The sequence below is a fragment of the Momordica charantia genome, assembly GCF_013281855.1.
Source record: "Momordica charantia cultivar OHB3-1 chromosome 1 unlocalized genomic scaffold, Mcharantia_2.0 BLBB01000001.1, whole genome shotgun sequence".
Taxonomy (NCBI): Eukaryota; Viridiplantae; Streptophyta; class Magnoliopsida; order Cucurbitales; family Cucurbitaceae; genus Momordica; species Momordica charantia.
This window is the reverse complement of record NW_028275157.1, coordinates 11957113-11972450: the sequence shown is the minus strand read 5'-3', so window position 1 is coordinate 11972450 and position 15338 is coordinate 11957113. Positions and strand designations below refer to the sequence as shown.

Here is a 15338-nt window from a genome sequence, read left to right as displayed (position 1 = left end):
TGTAATCGACGATGTCTTGAGTTTGTGGAAATATTGATAAAATGTCAATGTCGATGAATATTTCTGCAACATTATAAAAATAAAAGTTCATAACAAATATTTAAATTAAAAAATAAGTATTTCACCTCTTAAATAAGTTAGAAATTAGGGTAAAATATATTTGGTGTCCTTGAGTTTTAGACTTAGTTTATACTTGGTCATAATTCTTTATCGTTGGGAATTAAATTTAATTTCAATTTGATTCTTTTGAAGTTTTGATTTACTTTTTAATTAGTCCCTGAAGTTTGAATTTTTTAATTTCTAATTTAGTCCCTGAGTTAAATTGACAATTAATTAACTTAATGAGATTATTCATTCTCTTTTTCCTAAGTAACAACGTTTACTCAACCTATGTTAATTGCGAGATCATCATTCTTAACTCAACTAATGATCAACTCACTTCAGGCACCAATTAAAGACCAAATTCGAACCTTATGGATCAATTAGAAACCACACTCAAACATCAAGGACCAATTAAAAACTAAATTCAAATTCCAAACACCAAAAATGTCATTTTTTTAAACTTAAAAGGACACTAAGTAGAAACTAAATTTAAGTCCGAGGGACTAAAAGTAATAGTTTTTTAAACTTAGGAATCAAATAGAAACCAAGTCCAAACCTTAGGAACTAAAAATGTATTTTACCCTATAAATTATTAATGTCAATATTATATCTATATTAGTGATATTTTATTGATATTCTTTAATGGAAATATCGATTCATCCTTCATATTGATGTCAAACTTGAACCTATAGTCACATAGAAATGTCAGACATAAAATTTGTTGTTTTTAGATTCATATACAATTATTTTTTTAACATTCAATTAAGTTCCCATTTATGTATAAAGGAAAATTTTCATTTACATAGTTTGATAACCAATCTTTATAACATTGGTATGCTAGAAATTGACAATCTCATAAAACTTGCCGTTTTTAGATTCATATAATTGTCATTCTTTTAGCATCCACATGAATGGCAAGAATTTTATGGTAAAAAAAGATTAAATGAAACTTTTAAAATAATAAGAATAAAAAATTATTTAATAAAAAATTACCCAAACATTTTATGGACTAAATTATATATCTAGCCAAGTTAATACATTGAAATTTTTTAATAGGTATCTCCGTTTTCTAAACTATTTACAAACAATGTATTCTTTTAAAAATTTAATTACAAATATAATATTTTTAAAAAGCAATCACAAATCACAAATGTATCATTTTCTTTAAATTTATAAACCATTAATGAATTTTGGTAAAGATAATTATTTTATATAATATTTCACGAATTAATATAAAAACGATGCGTTTCTTACTATAACAAATGTAGGAATGGGGATTGCACATTCTAACTTAAAAGGAATGCTCATGTCTCAACCATTGAATTATGTTTGATAATGACAGGACCTGCCCCAGAACACTCTACTAGTTCTAGAACGAGTCACGTCGTGCCCCAACTAGTTGCAGAGTCTATAGTCACATTAACTGGTCTATCATTTGAGAGTTCAATCGTGCTAACAAATTTTGTCTTAAAGAAAATCATAAAAATTTCGACAGAATTTCCTTTGAAATTTGATAAAACACACCGAAAAAGAAAATATTTACACTTCAAACATTTTATCAGCAACAACAACAAAGCGTGCCTCACTGCACACTAGTTTAGAAACTATTCATGCACATAAACACAATTTTAAAGCAATGTACGTTGTAGGAAGAATGTTAGCCATACTAGTTACATAGACAAAGCACATTATGATGTTTACATGCAAAATGTTATGCAATCTAGACGAGGTTGGTGGCAGATCTTGATCCCAATTAGCTCGTTGGAGACTCAAGTGCTACCTAGAAAGAAAAAAATAAGGATAAAAGAGTGAGCTGACAAGCTCAGTAAGTGGAGACAATTTATAACAAAGTAACCCCGAGGAAACTATTAACATATATGTGTTAATGTAATCGGTTAGACTACCATGAATACGTTGGAAAATAAATAACTTGAAATACTTAATGGTAATATATCTTTTCAAACATCACCTTTAAAATATAGTCATGGCTAGGATCCTCTTCTTGGATCTCACATGTTCTGGATATAGAATCTTTGGACCTAAGGAGAAGCTAAGATATTTCTACAGTTTTTTTTACGTATTTATTTACCCTCTTCCAGATAAATTTAGAGATTAAAATTTTGTCTACATACTTCAATAGGCTTCTAGATATATTTAGTTATTTTTAACAAACATAAGCATATTAAGGTATCTATTGATTCTCTCGAGGCTGAAAGCGAGTAAATTAACTCTTTGCTATTTTATAACTACAACTATATTTCATAGAAATTAATGACAAGAAATGTTACCATTGGTGTGAATATGTTTTTTTTTTTTTTTACTTCCAATGAAAGAATATGTGAAGTCCAACTCAATACTGGAAGAGACAGTGATAAGACTTCACTGAAAAGTAGCATTTATGATACAATATGTGGTGTTTGTAGGAAGGAACTATATAGAAACAATTGATGGGATTTCACTGAAATGAAAGCATTTATGATTCAACATGTGATGGTTTGTAGGTTTCCATTGAATTAGGGTCGCAGGTGAAACTAAGCTCTTGGATTGTCGTGTAAAAATAACATGGTAATATTCTTGTTTCTAATTTTTTTTTAGAAATGTAAGTGTTTATTAATTGGTACTGTATCTCGTTTCTTACTAAGAAATGTTTTCAACCTTGTGTAGAAATTTTGGAAACAATAAAGTCAATGGTCCATTTGGTAATGTTTTTCGTTTTTTGTTTTTTGTTTTGTCATTTAATAAAGAAAAATATAATTGCATTTTGTAAGTATTTATTGTTCTTCACTTTTTATTGAAAAAAAAAAGAAACTTAATTGTGTTGAAAATGGGAACATAAAATAAGAGACTTGCATTTTTTTTTCTAAAATTTGTATACAATTTTGAGAGCGTTTCTAAAAAAAATGAGAATAAAAAAATATAAATAGTTGTCTAATGTCTAAGGTTCTTAATAAATCTAGAAACAATAAACAAGAAATATGAATCAAATGGCCCAAGTTTCTTGTTTATTGTTAATATTTCCGGTTTTCTCCAAAATGTAAATAAAAGCATAATTTTATAATTTTTTACCTATACAATTTAGAGCAAATATCAAAAAATAAATATAACATAAAAATTTTGAATATTTGATCCAGTGGGTCTATCCCCAATGACGTACCATCTCTCAAAAGTACTTATCCAATCCATCTCCACAGAACAAAAGACAAACTGAGAGAACAAAGTGAACCTATGAAAAATAGCTTTCTACGGATTTTTGGGAGTACCTTTCAACTCCTACCGAAAGGGACAAAGACCGTACTTGCTCACAATAACTTTACGTAGTAAAGTGTTGGACTCTCGAGGGAAAATACCATAAGTACTTAGCCAATGAGACATCATTTTATACCCTCATATTACCAATGCCTAAACCTCCCATAGCTTAACTAAGTGAGAACTCTTCCCTTCATCTATCTCTTTCCATAAGAAATCCTTCGTGACCTTTTCAGGCATTACCAACGGAAGCGGATACCATAAACAAGGAAAGAAAGTAAATTAGAACCTCATTCAAGATGGATGAAATGAGAGTTCCATCTAAACAGAAGAAAGAAAAAAATTTAGAGACTAAATTGTTACAAATTTAAATATACACGAATTAAATCATTATAAAGTAAAGTTTATGAATTAAATCGTTACTTTAACAAATTACATGAAATTGTATTTTGTTTTTTACACCAAATAGTAAATTATAGTCTTATTTTTTAAAAATTATTTTATCAAAATCAAACTTTCACATCTTTCTTTGTTGTGGTTTTTCATAAGCAACGAATTATATTTTATTTTTTTAACCAAAAATATAGTCTCACTTTTAAAAATTATTATAAAAATCAAATTTTCACATCTTTCTTTGTTGTTGTTTTTTATTTTTTATTTTTTATTCTTTGGAAGAAGAATCTAAAGAATCATCCTTGTTTTGCAAAACTACAAACATTGTCAGTTTTTTGTTTTTGTATTTTTTTTATTCTTTGGAAGAAAATCTAAAGAATCATCCTTTTTTTTTCAAAACTACAAACAAAACAACTATCATTTAATAATCATTTCCTTTTTAATTTTCTATTTTAAAAAACTACACTTATTTTTTAATTCATTTGGTATATTATTTCACAATTATTAAAAATACATTTATTATTTTTTTAGTACAACATGAGAAGATGAGGATCGAACTCATGATTAACGGAAATATATGCCAATTACCACTAAAATAAATTTAAATATTGGGTCAAAATTTAAAAAACAAAAATAAGTTTTAAAAAATTACGACTAGGATGGGTGGATAACCATTCCGTATTTAGTTTTCTATTTTGAGAATTACCTTTCAATTTCTATAGGTATATTTTTACCTTTCTTAAAAACCAATTTGAATTCATAAAAAAATAAAAAAATAAAAACGAAAATTTGGATGTATCCATTTAGTTTTCAAATTTTGACTTAAATTATAAAAACATTAAAAAAATAGCTAACAAAAGAAAGAAATGTACGCTTACTTTTAAAAACAGCAACAAAAAATAAAGGACTCGTATAATAATCATTTCGCTTTTTATTTTTTATTTTTTATTTTTAATTTTTCTATAAATAGGATTGTTTGATAATCCACTCAGATTTCTGTTTTTTGGTTTTCCAAAATCCATTTTGAAATTTTATGTAAATTTAAAAAACGTAGTTTCCAAGACATATGTCTGTTTCTCAAAATCTGATTTTTTCTTTAATATTCAACTGTTTTCTTTTTTCTCGTATTTATCTCTAAAAATTTATTTCTCATTCTAAAATTTTTTTCTTTCTAAATTTCTCTCTACAAAATTTATTTTTCTCTCTTTTAAAATTTTCATATTTTGAATATTTATTATTATTTATCTCTCTCCAAATTTTTCTATTTTTAATTTTTTTCTAATAAATCAGTTTCATTTCTTTCTCTAAAAATTTAATATTTTCCCTAATTTTTGTCTCTCTAAAAATTATATTTTGAACCTTGTTTTTATCTCTAAATTTATTTTGTTCTATAATTTTTCTCTTTCTTTATAATTTTTTTTTTCTTTTAACATATCTTTTTCTCTCGATTTTACTTTTTTTTTCTCTAAAATTTTTCTCTTTTTGTCATTTAACTTTTATTTCACTATTTTTTTAAATATTTTTATTTATCTCTCTAAAATTTATCTTCAAAAAGTTTATTTACATCATATTTTGATATCTCATACATTAGGGGATGACAAAAATTTCTACACTCTCAAAGTCTCAAAAATAGGAAATCCATGTCCCAATCTCGTCCCCATCCCCGATTCCATTTTTTAAATAATTAATATATATTTATTACACTTTTTTTATACTTAAATTCTAAAATTAATTAAAAACAATTATAAAACCGATAATTTTTCTCGAAAAGATCTCTCGGACCGAAGAATGTTCTTTGGTGGGAACGGAAACTAAAAACTTTCACCAACACGAGAATTGGGGAGAATATCCTCACTCGCACCCACATTATTGTCATCTCTACTTTACATAGAATTTTATTTCTCTAATATGTATTTTCAGTTTTCTAATTTTTAAAAAACAAAAAACTAGGTTAGGTTTCTGTCTAAAAAAACAAAAAATAGTTATCAAACATATAATTTTTGTTTTTTAAAAACAGAAAACCAAAAACTAAAAGCTAAAAGCAAGAAAAACCAAAAACCAAAAATAAGAAAAACTAAAAACCAAAAACAAAAATGGTTATCAAACGGGCCCAAAATGATTATCAAATAGACTCTACTTTTTTTAATTTTCAAAATTTGGCTTAGATTTTGAAAACGTTTCAAAAAGGTTGATAACAAAACAAAGAAACACATGGATGAAAGTAGCGTTTATAAGCTTAATTCTAAAACCAGAAAACTAAGAACAAAATAGTTATCAAACGATGCGTCCAGTATTTCATTTTAAAAATCTACAAATGGATATGTTTTCAAAAAGACTGGACAATGGAAAAACAAAACGGTTGTTAACAACCAACCTATTTTAACAAAAAGAAGAAACAAGAAACAGATACAAAAAACCCGACATTAGCTTCGAGATCAGTTTGGAGACCTTTCCTTCCCTACTTCATATACAATAAATTTGGAAGGAACTAGGAAGCACCTAATGGCTAATCATTCAACAAGACTAAGTAAACACAAACACTCAATAAATCATTCATCAGCTGCAACCAGTGAAATCTTCCCTTATCCATTGAAACCAAGCAAAACAGATACAGTCATACAGAATAGAACAGATTCCTTTACCAATACCAACACCAGTAAAACATGGCATAGTCCAATAAAGAAAATTTACAGAATCAAGTAGGAAACCAAAGGTAATGGATTTTTTTTTTAAAAAAAAAAAACCAAAGAGAGAGAGAAATGATACCAGTGACCAACAGAAAGCAATAGGCCAGTCTGTGTTGTCTACATCAATTTGCTGTGGGGAAGCATCCACTGAGTGTCTGTCCCAATTTTCTCCACGTGCTTTACTGTTCCTGAAGGAATTCAAGGTTGTTTCGGGAAAAATGGCTCTAAGAACAGATAAAAAGCTGAACCAATGAGTGGTTGTTTAGCATCTAATGAAAAAGGTTAAGAGTGGGCAGTACTAGTACAGCAGCTTTCACGTATGATTTCAACATGTGTATTACATGGCAGAACTCAGAACATACATTATTATAGGAATATCAATCCACACACGTCTGGCTTAAAAGAAAAGGAAAAAGAAAATTCTGAAAACAAGAGAAATGGGAAAAGGAAAAGTAGATATTCTAGAAGAAATAGGGATATGGATGGCTAAGCAAATGGATAATCAAGCATTTGATAACCTTATCATTGCCCCTTGGAGTCTAATGTAATTAACTAATCTGCTTAAGAAATCACTTGAAGGCCCCCCCTGTCTCAGGGAAAGTTCAACCTTCTTCTTTAGCTCCTTGGCTTGCTTTTGGATTTTGATACCCTCTTCGTCGGCAAAGAGAGTTTGAATGGCCCTTTCGACGTCTTCTCTCGACAATCTGTCCTCCAATTGTAAGCCAACCCTCCAAACATGGCTTACAAATCTTGCATTCACCCTCTGATCCCCGACTCGGGGCCAACAAAGCATCGGGACGCCTTCTGATATACTCTCAATCGTTGAGTTCCAACCATTGTGTGTCAAAAAGCATCCAATTGATCTATGTGCCAAAATTTTTTGCTGCGGCAGCCAACTAGCAATCCAGCCTCGGTTTCGGGTAGTCTCATGGAATTCTTTTGGTAACTGCTCTACCCCACCTGAGCCATTGACTAGACAAGCCCTAACCACCCACAGGAAGGGTTGGCTACTCTTGGCTAGCCCCCAAGCCATCTCTAACAGTTCATCCTCGGACATAGTAACTACACTACCAGTGCTCACATAGACCACAGAACTTGAAGCTTGTTTGTCTAACCAGGCAATGCAACTCTGCTCTTCACTTAAAGAACTGGTGGAGAAGCTGCCACTGTGCTTTTGAAGAGGTCCTACAGGAAAGATTGGAACCAAAGTGTCATCTTCAATTTTCTCGAACAAGGCATCTTCAAGACACCAAAGGGAGTTCCAGATGATAGCTGAAGCAGTTCTCGTTCCATTGTAAATGCAGGTTAAAACATCCCTTGTTTGTTTGCATGTGCGGAACGATGGCATGTCCTTAAATCTCAGTAAGGGAAACGCAGCTACCGGTTCTTCCATTCTGCGTCCTGAAATGAAGTAAGATTTGAGTATCTTTCCACAGAAGTACACAAACAAGTTCTTATTTATCCTAATATACATGTGAGAGTTCATGTAAAAAAAAAGGCAAATATATTCAAGTGAACTTGCTCCCACCTTGGATTGGAAGACAGTCATTCTCATCAAGAATTGATAGCCCGATGTAGTTTGCGGCACTACTTGTCCGTAAAACAATTCTAAAAATCAGCAAATGATCAGCAACTGCTGCAGAAAAATACATGACAGCGTCATATATTATACAGGAGATTGGATTGTATTGACTGCACATTTGCATTTTTACCAAGCAGTCATGGAATGGGATTTCACACTTCAAGTTTAGTTCTGAAAGAAAAGGCATAACATCCCCTTCAGAGGCACTACAGCTCTCCAACAGGGCACCACCAACGGATTCAAATGAGAACTCAGGGTAATGAGATTGGTTTGGAGAGTTAACTGCTGTGTGAATTATGGTAATAGAGAAACCTTGAGCATGAAGAAGTTTGGCCAAGTGAAGCATAGGAGACATGTGGCTTGGTAGAGGGCAAGGAACAAGCACCAAATGGCCTTTTCTCTCTTTTTGCTTCCTCTCCATGACTTTTTGGAAGTGTTTGGTCTTTGCAACATTGGTGGAATTCTACATTATTTTATAGGGCTATATCATCCAATTTTTTCTTTGACATGACAGCTTCATTCCCAAATTGCCCAAGAAGTTGGATTACTTGATTGGACTCACTTTTAGTTTTAAAATACTGATAGCAACTTTAACCCACGAATCTAACTATTGTACACCACTTCTTTGCACACTCCATTGCTATTCCAAGGACATATCCTGCTCGAGAACTAACAACCATCTAAATTCTGTTTTATTAAGCAATACAGTTGAATTGGTTTATAAATTCATTGTCTCTGGGGTTATTGTTTTCCTAGGGTCAAAACAATTCAATTTCCTTCTCAATCCCATACAGACCAAAAACCCTAATCTGGTCAAATACAGAAATCCGTTTCTTAATCAATCAAAAGGGCAACCCCCAAAATCAAACCCAATGTCCAATAATCGTTAAAGATCAATGCAAGTTATAGAGTAATTTTGAAGGACGAAACGTATAGGAATTCTCTTCCATCTCACCTGAACATCAGCTGAAGGGAAGTGGTAGAAAATTGAATGCGGGAAAGTGGAGCCATGTGGCGGTCACATGAAGGAATGAAGAAAAGGATGTAGAGGAAGGAGAGGACATGATAACAAAGGGTGGCCGTGGTCCAGCGGCGGAATGTGATGGTGCGGCCATGGCCATAGCCATGGGTCCCAATTCGCCATCTTCAGTGTGGGGCCGACATTGGAGGGTCAAATCTTTCAACTTTGTCTAATAAATGATGAAGATAAGAAGAGCGAATGGCTGATTTTTAATTTGCACCCAAGGGATTGTGTGCTAAATTTATGAAATACAAAAATTTTAATTTGAATTTCCATCCACCCCATACGAAAAATACTTTTACTATTGTCAAAATCATTTCGGTATCACGTAGATGATAATATTGAAAAATCAATTATATTTAAATTTCTCTATTTTTTTAAATTACTCATTCTACCATCATTCCCAAATACGCCTTATATAATTTGAATTCAGTTGTTATTTAATGCTCACGAGGCACGTTAATTGGACTAAACATAAGCAAGGGAGGAGCTGATGTGGATAAAATAAGAGGGGCCAATTGAAAATTTTAATAGTAGGTATTCGTTCACGGATTTGGGCTGTACAAACTGAACCACCGACTTATCCCTTGTGATAGGTGAACACTTCTTTGCCTAAGTCAGTAATAAAGTTAGATAGTAAGTAGTATATCAACAGAGTAATAAGATACTCTGCCTTTTTAGAGGTGGTCATAGACGAGTTAGTTCGATAGGGGGCCGAGATTCTAGCCTTCCATCTTGGCAAGGACTAGCTTGACGATGGTGCGCTTATGATGGAAACTGCCTGGCAAAAAGTCGAGTCGATTTGCACCCTTCGACAATCTGGTGGCGCTAGTTCAACGTGTTCCCTGGATGTCCAACGTCCAACACGTGGCAGAATACATTAACTTTCCATATGTAGTTTTATGTAGACGTCTTCTTTCTAATTCTACAAATGAAAACGATGTGCATGTGTCAAGTTCACTGAAGCATTAGGTCTAAGAAATTCAACCACTATTGTGGATTGTCCTTAGGTAAGGCAAAATTGTAATTAATGCATGTGCCATGGCCTACCTCCACAACCTCAATGTCCCTTTCAATCAGATTGGACCCTATTGGGAGGAGGTTATTATAGTAGTTTCAAGTAAAGATTTTAATCTTGCTTAAGATCGTAGTATTAATATCCGTCGGCATGTCGACATGTTCATTGACATATTCATGTATCCATGGCTTTGACATCGACGTAAGGGATAAATCGATATTTCCATAATATTAAAAAAACGACAAAATATGAAAAATATCAACAAAATTTTCCTAATATAAACACAATATTAATATTAATATTTTTAACTTGTTTAGAATTGTGAGACAATTACTTGTTAATTTAAAAAAAAAAAATTTCTAAGTTTTTTATTTTTATAACTTTTTTAGAAATATTCATAGACATCAATATTTTTTATCGACATTTCCATCGATATCAATATTTAAAATCTTGCTTATATCCCAAAAAAAGCTTCTTTTTACAATGTCATATAAGTGAGTCTACTATATTAGTCTATCTTTCCTACCTAATGGAATGACTTCTTTCGTCGAATAATAATTAATAATAATAATGAAATGGTTTCTTACTTTGAATACCAAGTCTTCATCATAATCAAATCTCTTCTTTTCAATTTCTCTCTCAACGATATATATATATATATATTGTTTTCTTCACTTACGTAGTTGTAAGTTTTAGGTCTAATTTTAATTACCATTAAAGTTCAAGAGAGTGCAATTGTAACAACCACAATGAATGATTTATGAAAAAATTTTCTTTTTATATTATCAATTTAAGCATACGTCAACTGGTTAAGACATATCTTCGATCAAAATGTAAAGATGTTAGAATGTCTAGTGTAGTTAGATTTAAAGATATATATATTTATAACACTTATAAATGGGTGTGAGAAAGTAAGTTTAAAGCCATTAGTGTAAAATAGCGTGTGGGTATAGTTTTGAAGCTATTAGTGCCTAAGTTAAATGAGTGTGAAAATAATGTAAAAAAGTTCTAGAGCCATTATTGCTAATCATCGCAATAATATTTAAAAATTATTCAATAATATATATATATATATATATATATATATATAAGATAAATAATAAATTAGGGCCAAAAGAGAGAACTCCAAGTTTTTCCTTAAGCCATTTTTTAGATTGAAAAATAAAAAGATTTTTCTATTTTTAAGGATAAATATGATATTACATCTTTTAAATAAAAATAATTAGAAAATTTAATTTTTCACACTATCAGATAAATTTATTGAAAAACTAAAATGTTTACCTAAATTTGGATATAAAGGAAATATTATAGGAAATATAAAGGAAAAATGAAAATATAATTTTTTTTTCTTCCCTTGCACCATTTTATTTTTAACTTGTTTAAAAATTATTTAATTTAAAAACTAAAAAAATAAATGAACAAAAAAATTGAAGAAACAAATTACCTCATCTGATTTTTTTTTTTACGGTTTCTCCAATTACCACTCATCTAAACTTATGTTAGCTATTTTATATATACTCTAGAGTTGTAGATATATACTAACTTTTATTGATAATAAACCTACGAATCAAATATATATATATATATATATATATATATATATATATATATATATATATATATTACACATCCGATATAATTTTATAATTTTAAACACATATTACACCCATCCAAAATTTCAAAACTTTCAATTTCATAAAACCAAATTTATTGAAACTAGAGTCAAATGTGGCATTAGAATCTTCAAAACATGTAAAAGAAATACTATGAAAATAAAAGTTTCAATTCATTTAACCTTTTTTTAAGGTTAAAAAGACTTTATATTCCACAAAAAGGGGAAAAAAAGAAAAAAAAAACTTCCAAACAATTTTGCAAAACATCTGTGGGGTCAACCAACTTCTCAAGGTTCTCTAAACCAAATCAAATTTTTTAAAGTCAGATTTGACCTTCTCAAATCACATCCCACAGTTGTATGTACCTTGATTTGGAGTGCAAAATTGTCTTTAAATTTAATTATTGGGCGGCATTTTTAAGTGTTCTATAATGACATGAAAATCGAACAGGTGTCGTTTCAAGAATTGGTGACCTAGCAATACATATGTTGCTGATCTACTATTATCGATTGAGACCTCATGTACTTAATTAAAGTAGGCTTCTCAACATGACATGTCTATCGAACAATGTATAATACAATATGTATCATGGAGGACCCATAGAATGAAGAATATTTCGTCTTGTTGATGTAGAAATTTGGCCTCTTGGGATTCCGTCAAAGAGATCGACGAAACCTGCAAAACAGAATAGCATTAAAAACCGGTGAAAGCAGAATCGAAGTAGTTGAGTATAGAGTGTAGAGTGTTGTGAGCATACTTTCCGGATATCTTCTCCTTTTTTAATATAGGATATCTTCTCATTCTTTAATATATGATATCTTCTCCTTTTGAATATAAGATATCTTCTCCTCAACCATAAGATATCTTCTCCTTTCGCCTTTCTTTTGAATCAAAGTAGGGCGGGGGAAGCTACCGTTTATACGACAGCTCTGCTTCCTCGTCTTGCTTCTGGCAAAGCTTCGACTTTGCTTGCTTGTGCAAAGGTTGAAAGTCCTTTTCGCTAGGTCCAAAAGCTTCCCGAAAGATTAGATCCAACAGAAATCCTGCATATTGAGTGCAGCTAATATGCGGCTACGGCTAGGCGATCATATCATGCCATAAAAGAATTCCTTAAATAAAGGGAATTTGAATTGTTGAAAATTGGGATTTTCTCATCCATAACCATAGCCCACACTCTCAAAGTTGAAGATTGTCAAAGTTCTGGTTTGAGAGTATTTTATCGTTCATGGGTTGACTATTTTTGTGGAAACCTCTTTTTGTCGCTGTTGATTGTCGTCTAATTAGGCTGACTTTCCTAGCCCCCATTCTCTTTTGTTGTAGTTCGCTACTATCAAGCCTCTTAGCATTGAGAGTACTTGTCGTTGTCAGTTGTCACTTTTTATGGGTTGACTGTCATAGCCCCCATACCCTTTTGTTGTAGTTGGCTGTAGTCAAGTCTCTTGGTTTACTCTTGGGTTTCCAACTACTTGGCTTTTGCCAATGGTTTTGTACCCTGAGTCCAGTCGATACCCTTTTGTTGTTGTCGGTTGTCGTTTTATGGGCTCGCTGTCATAGCTCCATTCTATTTTGTTGTAGTTAACTGTAATCAAGTTTATTAGGCAATGCTATACGGTTAGTTTTTACCGTTAGATTTTGGCTTTGAGATTTTACTTCTTAGCAGGGCTAGTGATATTTCTTTGAGTTTCTAATCGATTTGGCTTCTGCCCATGGATTTATACCCTAAGATCACTTTTGGGTTTCTAACCTATTTGGCTTTCGCTAATGGTTTTATACCCCGAGTCTAGTCAGCCTTGGGTTTCTAACCTTTTGGCTTTTGTTGGTTTTTTTACCCTAAGTTAATCAACACCCCTGGGTTTTTAACCTGTTTTGGTTTTTACCAAACGGTTTTCCACCCCTGGGTTTTAAACCTGTTTTGGTTTTTACCAAACAGTTTTCCACCCCTGGGTTTTATTGATTGGTTAGGCTTGCCTGCTTTTTATTTTAACCTTGCTGTGTATGCATGCTTTTTTCAGCACGTTGGGATTCTTTTCCCTGGTTTCACTGATTGGCTTTTAGCTTATCGGCCTACTTCTAGGTTTGTCCCTGTTCGAGTTCCTTGACCAGCTGTTGATTTACTTACCCATGCCCCCACTTGAGGGATTTCCATTTAGAGTAAAAGATAAACGCTCAAGTAGTAAAGATGTAATTATATTTTAGATGTCAATAGTCTTATTCAGAATATATAAAGAGATAATTGCTCAAGTAATAAGTAATTAATTAAATTTCAGATGCTAGGAGCTTTTTTAAATCACAAACGAGTAAGTATGTTTGGAAACATAATATCAACACGCGATTACCAAAAAATCAGTCCTAAATTATGCGATCTACCAAATATGCAGTTACTAGAAAATTAAACCTAAACTCTCGTAATCGTAAACAACCAGAATTACACAGTAAACTTACCATCGTCTGAAGTAGAAACTCTATATGTTAATCAGTTGCTTTTTCTATTTTGGGATTTGTTGACTCGTTTATCCTAGAGTCTGTTTTGGAATCCGTCGATTTATCTCATCCAGGATCTGTTCTGGAATTTGTTGATTCGTTCGTTCTGGGTCATGTCTTAGAACTTATTGATTTGTTTTTTTTCTCAGCTACCTCAGGTAAGGGAAGCTCTCGAGTCGTATGGCATTCGTCGTTAAAAAGTTTTGGTGTGCTCCAGAATACATGTCGATTCATTTCTCCTGAGATCTCCTTGGATCTAAGCAGTTCTCGGTCAATTTGTCGTCAATCGTCTTGACTTTTAGATCTTAGTCATTCCCACAGACGGCACCAATTGTTGATGCAAAAATTTGGCATCTTGGGATTCCACACCAATCTTCAAGAATAAAAGGGATCGACGAGACCTACAAATCAGAATAGCATTAAAGACCGGTGTGGCTCTTGCACACAGGCTCCGATGCTTAAGTCAGAATTCGAGTAGTTGAGTATAAAGTGTAGAGTGTTGTGAGCATACCTTTATGATTTGGCTTACTTCCCTATTTATAGGAGTTGAATCCTGATCCCTCTAGGATTGTGGAATTCGAATCATGATACATCTAGGAAATCTGTGTTGGGTGTGTTGCCCTAAACTCGTAGTTTGTATTTTGTAAAAACAAATGTCTATTTAATAAAGTTTTATTCAATAAATTTGTTGTTGAATCATAGCTTTGCATTGTCCAAAATCCAATAAACTAAACATCCAAGGTTATTTATGATGTAATCGGGACAGTATATATACTGGGTATATAGTTGATATACGGGGTATATATTTGATATACCCCTGATATATGAATGGATAATGTCCTGTGAATAACCTAAAGGGTCTATAGTATATGGATAAGGCTAGGTACCTTATCCTGGCAACACTATGGATACGACCCGCTCTATAAAGGTTACAGACGACTCGATCTAGGTCGTTCGTGTGGAGACATGCGAGTGGGGGTATCCTATACAATGAGTTTGTATAAGACTGGACCACGAAATAGGCAATCTTTAGATGTAACACCGTTAACTAATAGGTTGTTATTTCTTAGGATGACCAGGCAACTCATTCTCAATCCCGAGTAAGTTATGGACTCCTGCTCGTGAGAGCTCGTCCTTTGATCTGTATGGGTGAGAGTGGCCCGAGTCGCCAACTCAACATTCCTACCATTTTGGG

General features: G+C 32.0%; 1 protein-coding gene across 1 annotated transcript; it reads right to left on the bottom strand.

Annotated features, from left to right (window-relative positions):
- Window positions 1-6665: 6665 nt before the first annotated feature.
- LOC111021289 (UDP-glycosyltransferase 76B1) lies at window positions 6666-8920 on the bottom strand. Its single transcript, XM_022298185.2, has 2 exons — window positions 7957-8920; window positions 6666-7829 (listed from the first exon to the last, which is right to left on the bottom strand). Exons 1-2 carry the CDS (start codon window positions 8429-8431, stop codon window positions 6931-6933), a joined length of 1374 nt encoding a protein of 457 aa, XP_022153877.1. The 5' UTR covers window positions 8432-8920; the 3' UTR covers window positions 6666-6930.
- Between the last annotated feature and the right edge of the window lie 6418 nt (window positions 8921-15338).

Bases quoted from the DNA above. Each gene is read 5' to 3' on its own strand.
- LOC111021289 (XM_022298185.2), bottom strand. From the start codon at position 8,431: ATGGAGAGGAAGCAAAAAGAGAGAAAAGGCCATTTGGTGCTTGTTCCT. The intron at 7,830-7,956 runs GTGGGAGCAAGT...ACTTCATTTCAG, and splicing joins TGACTGTCTTCCAATCCAAG to GACGCAGAATGGAAGAACCG.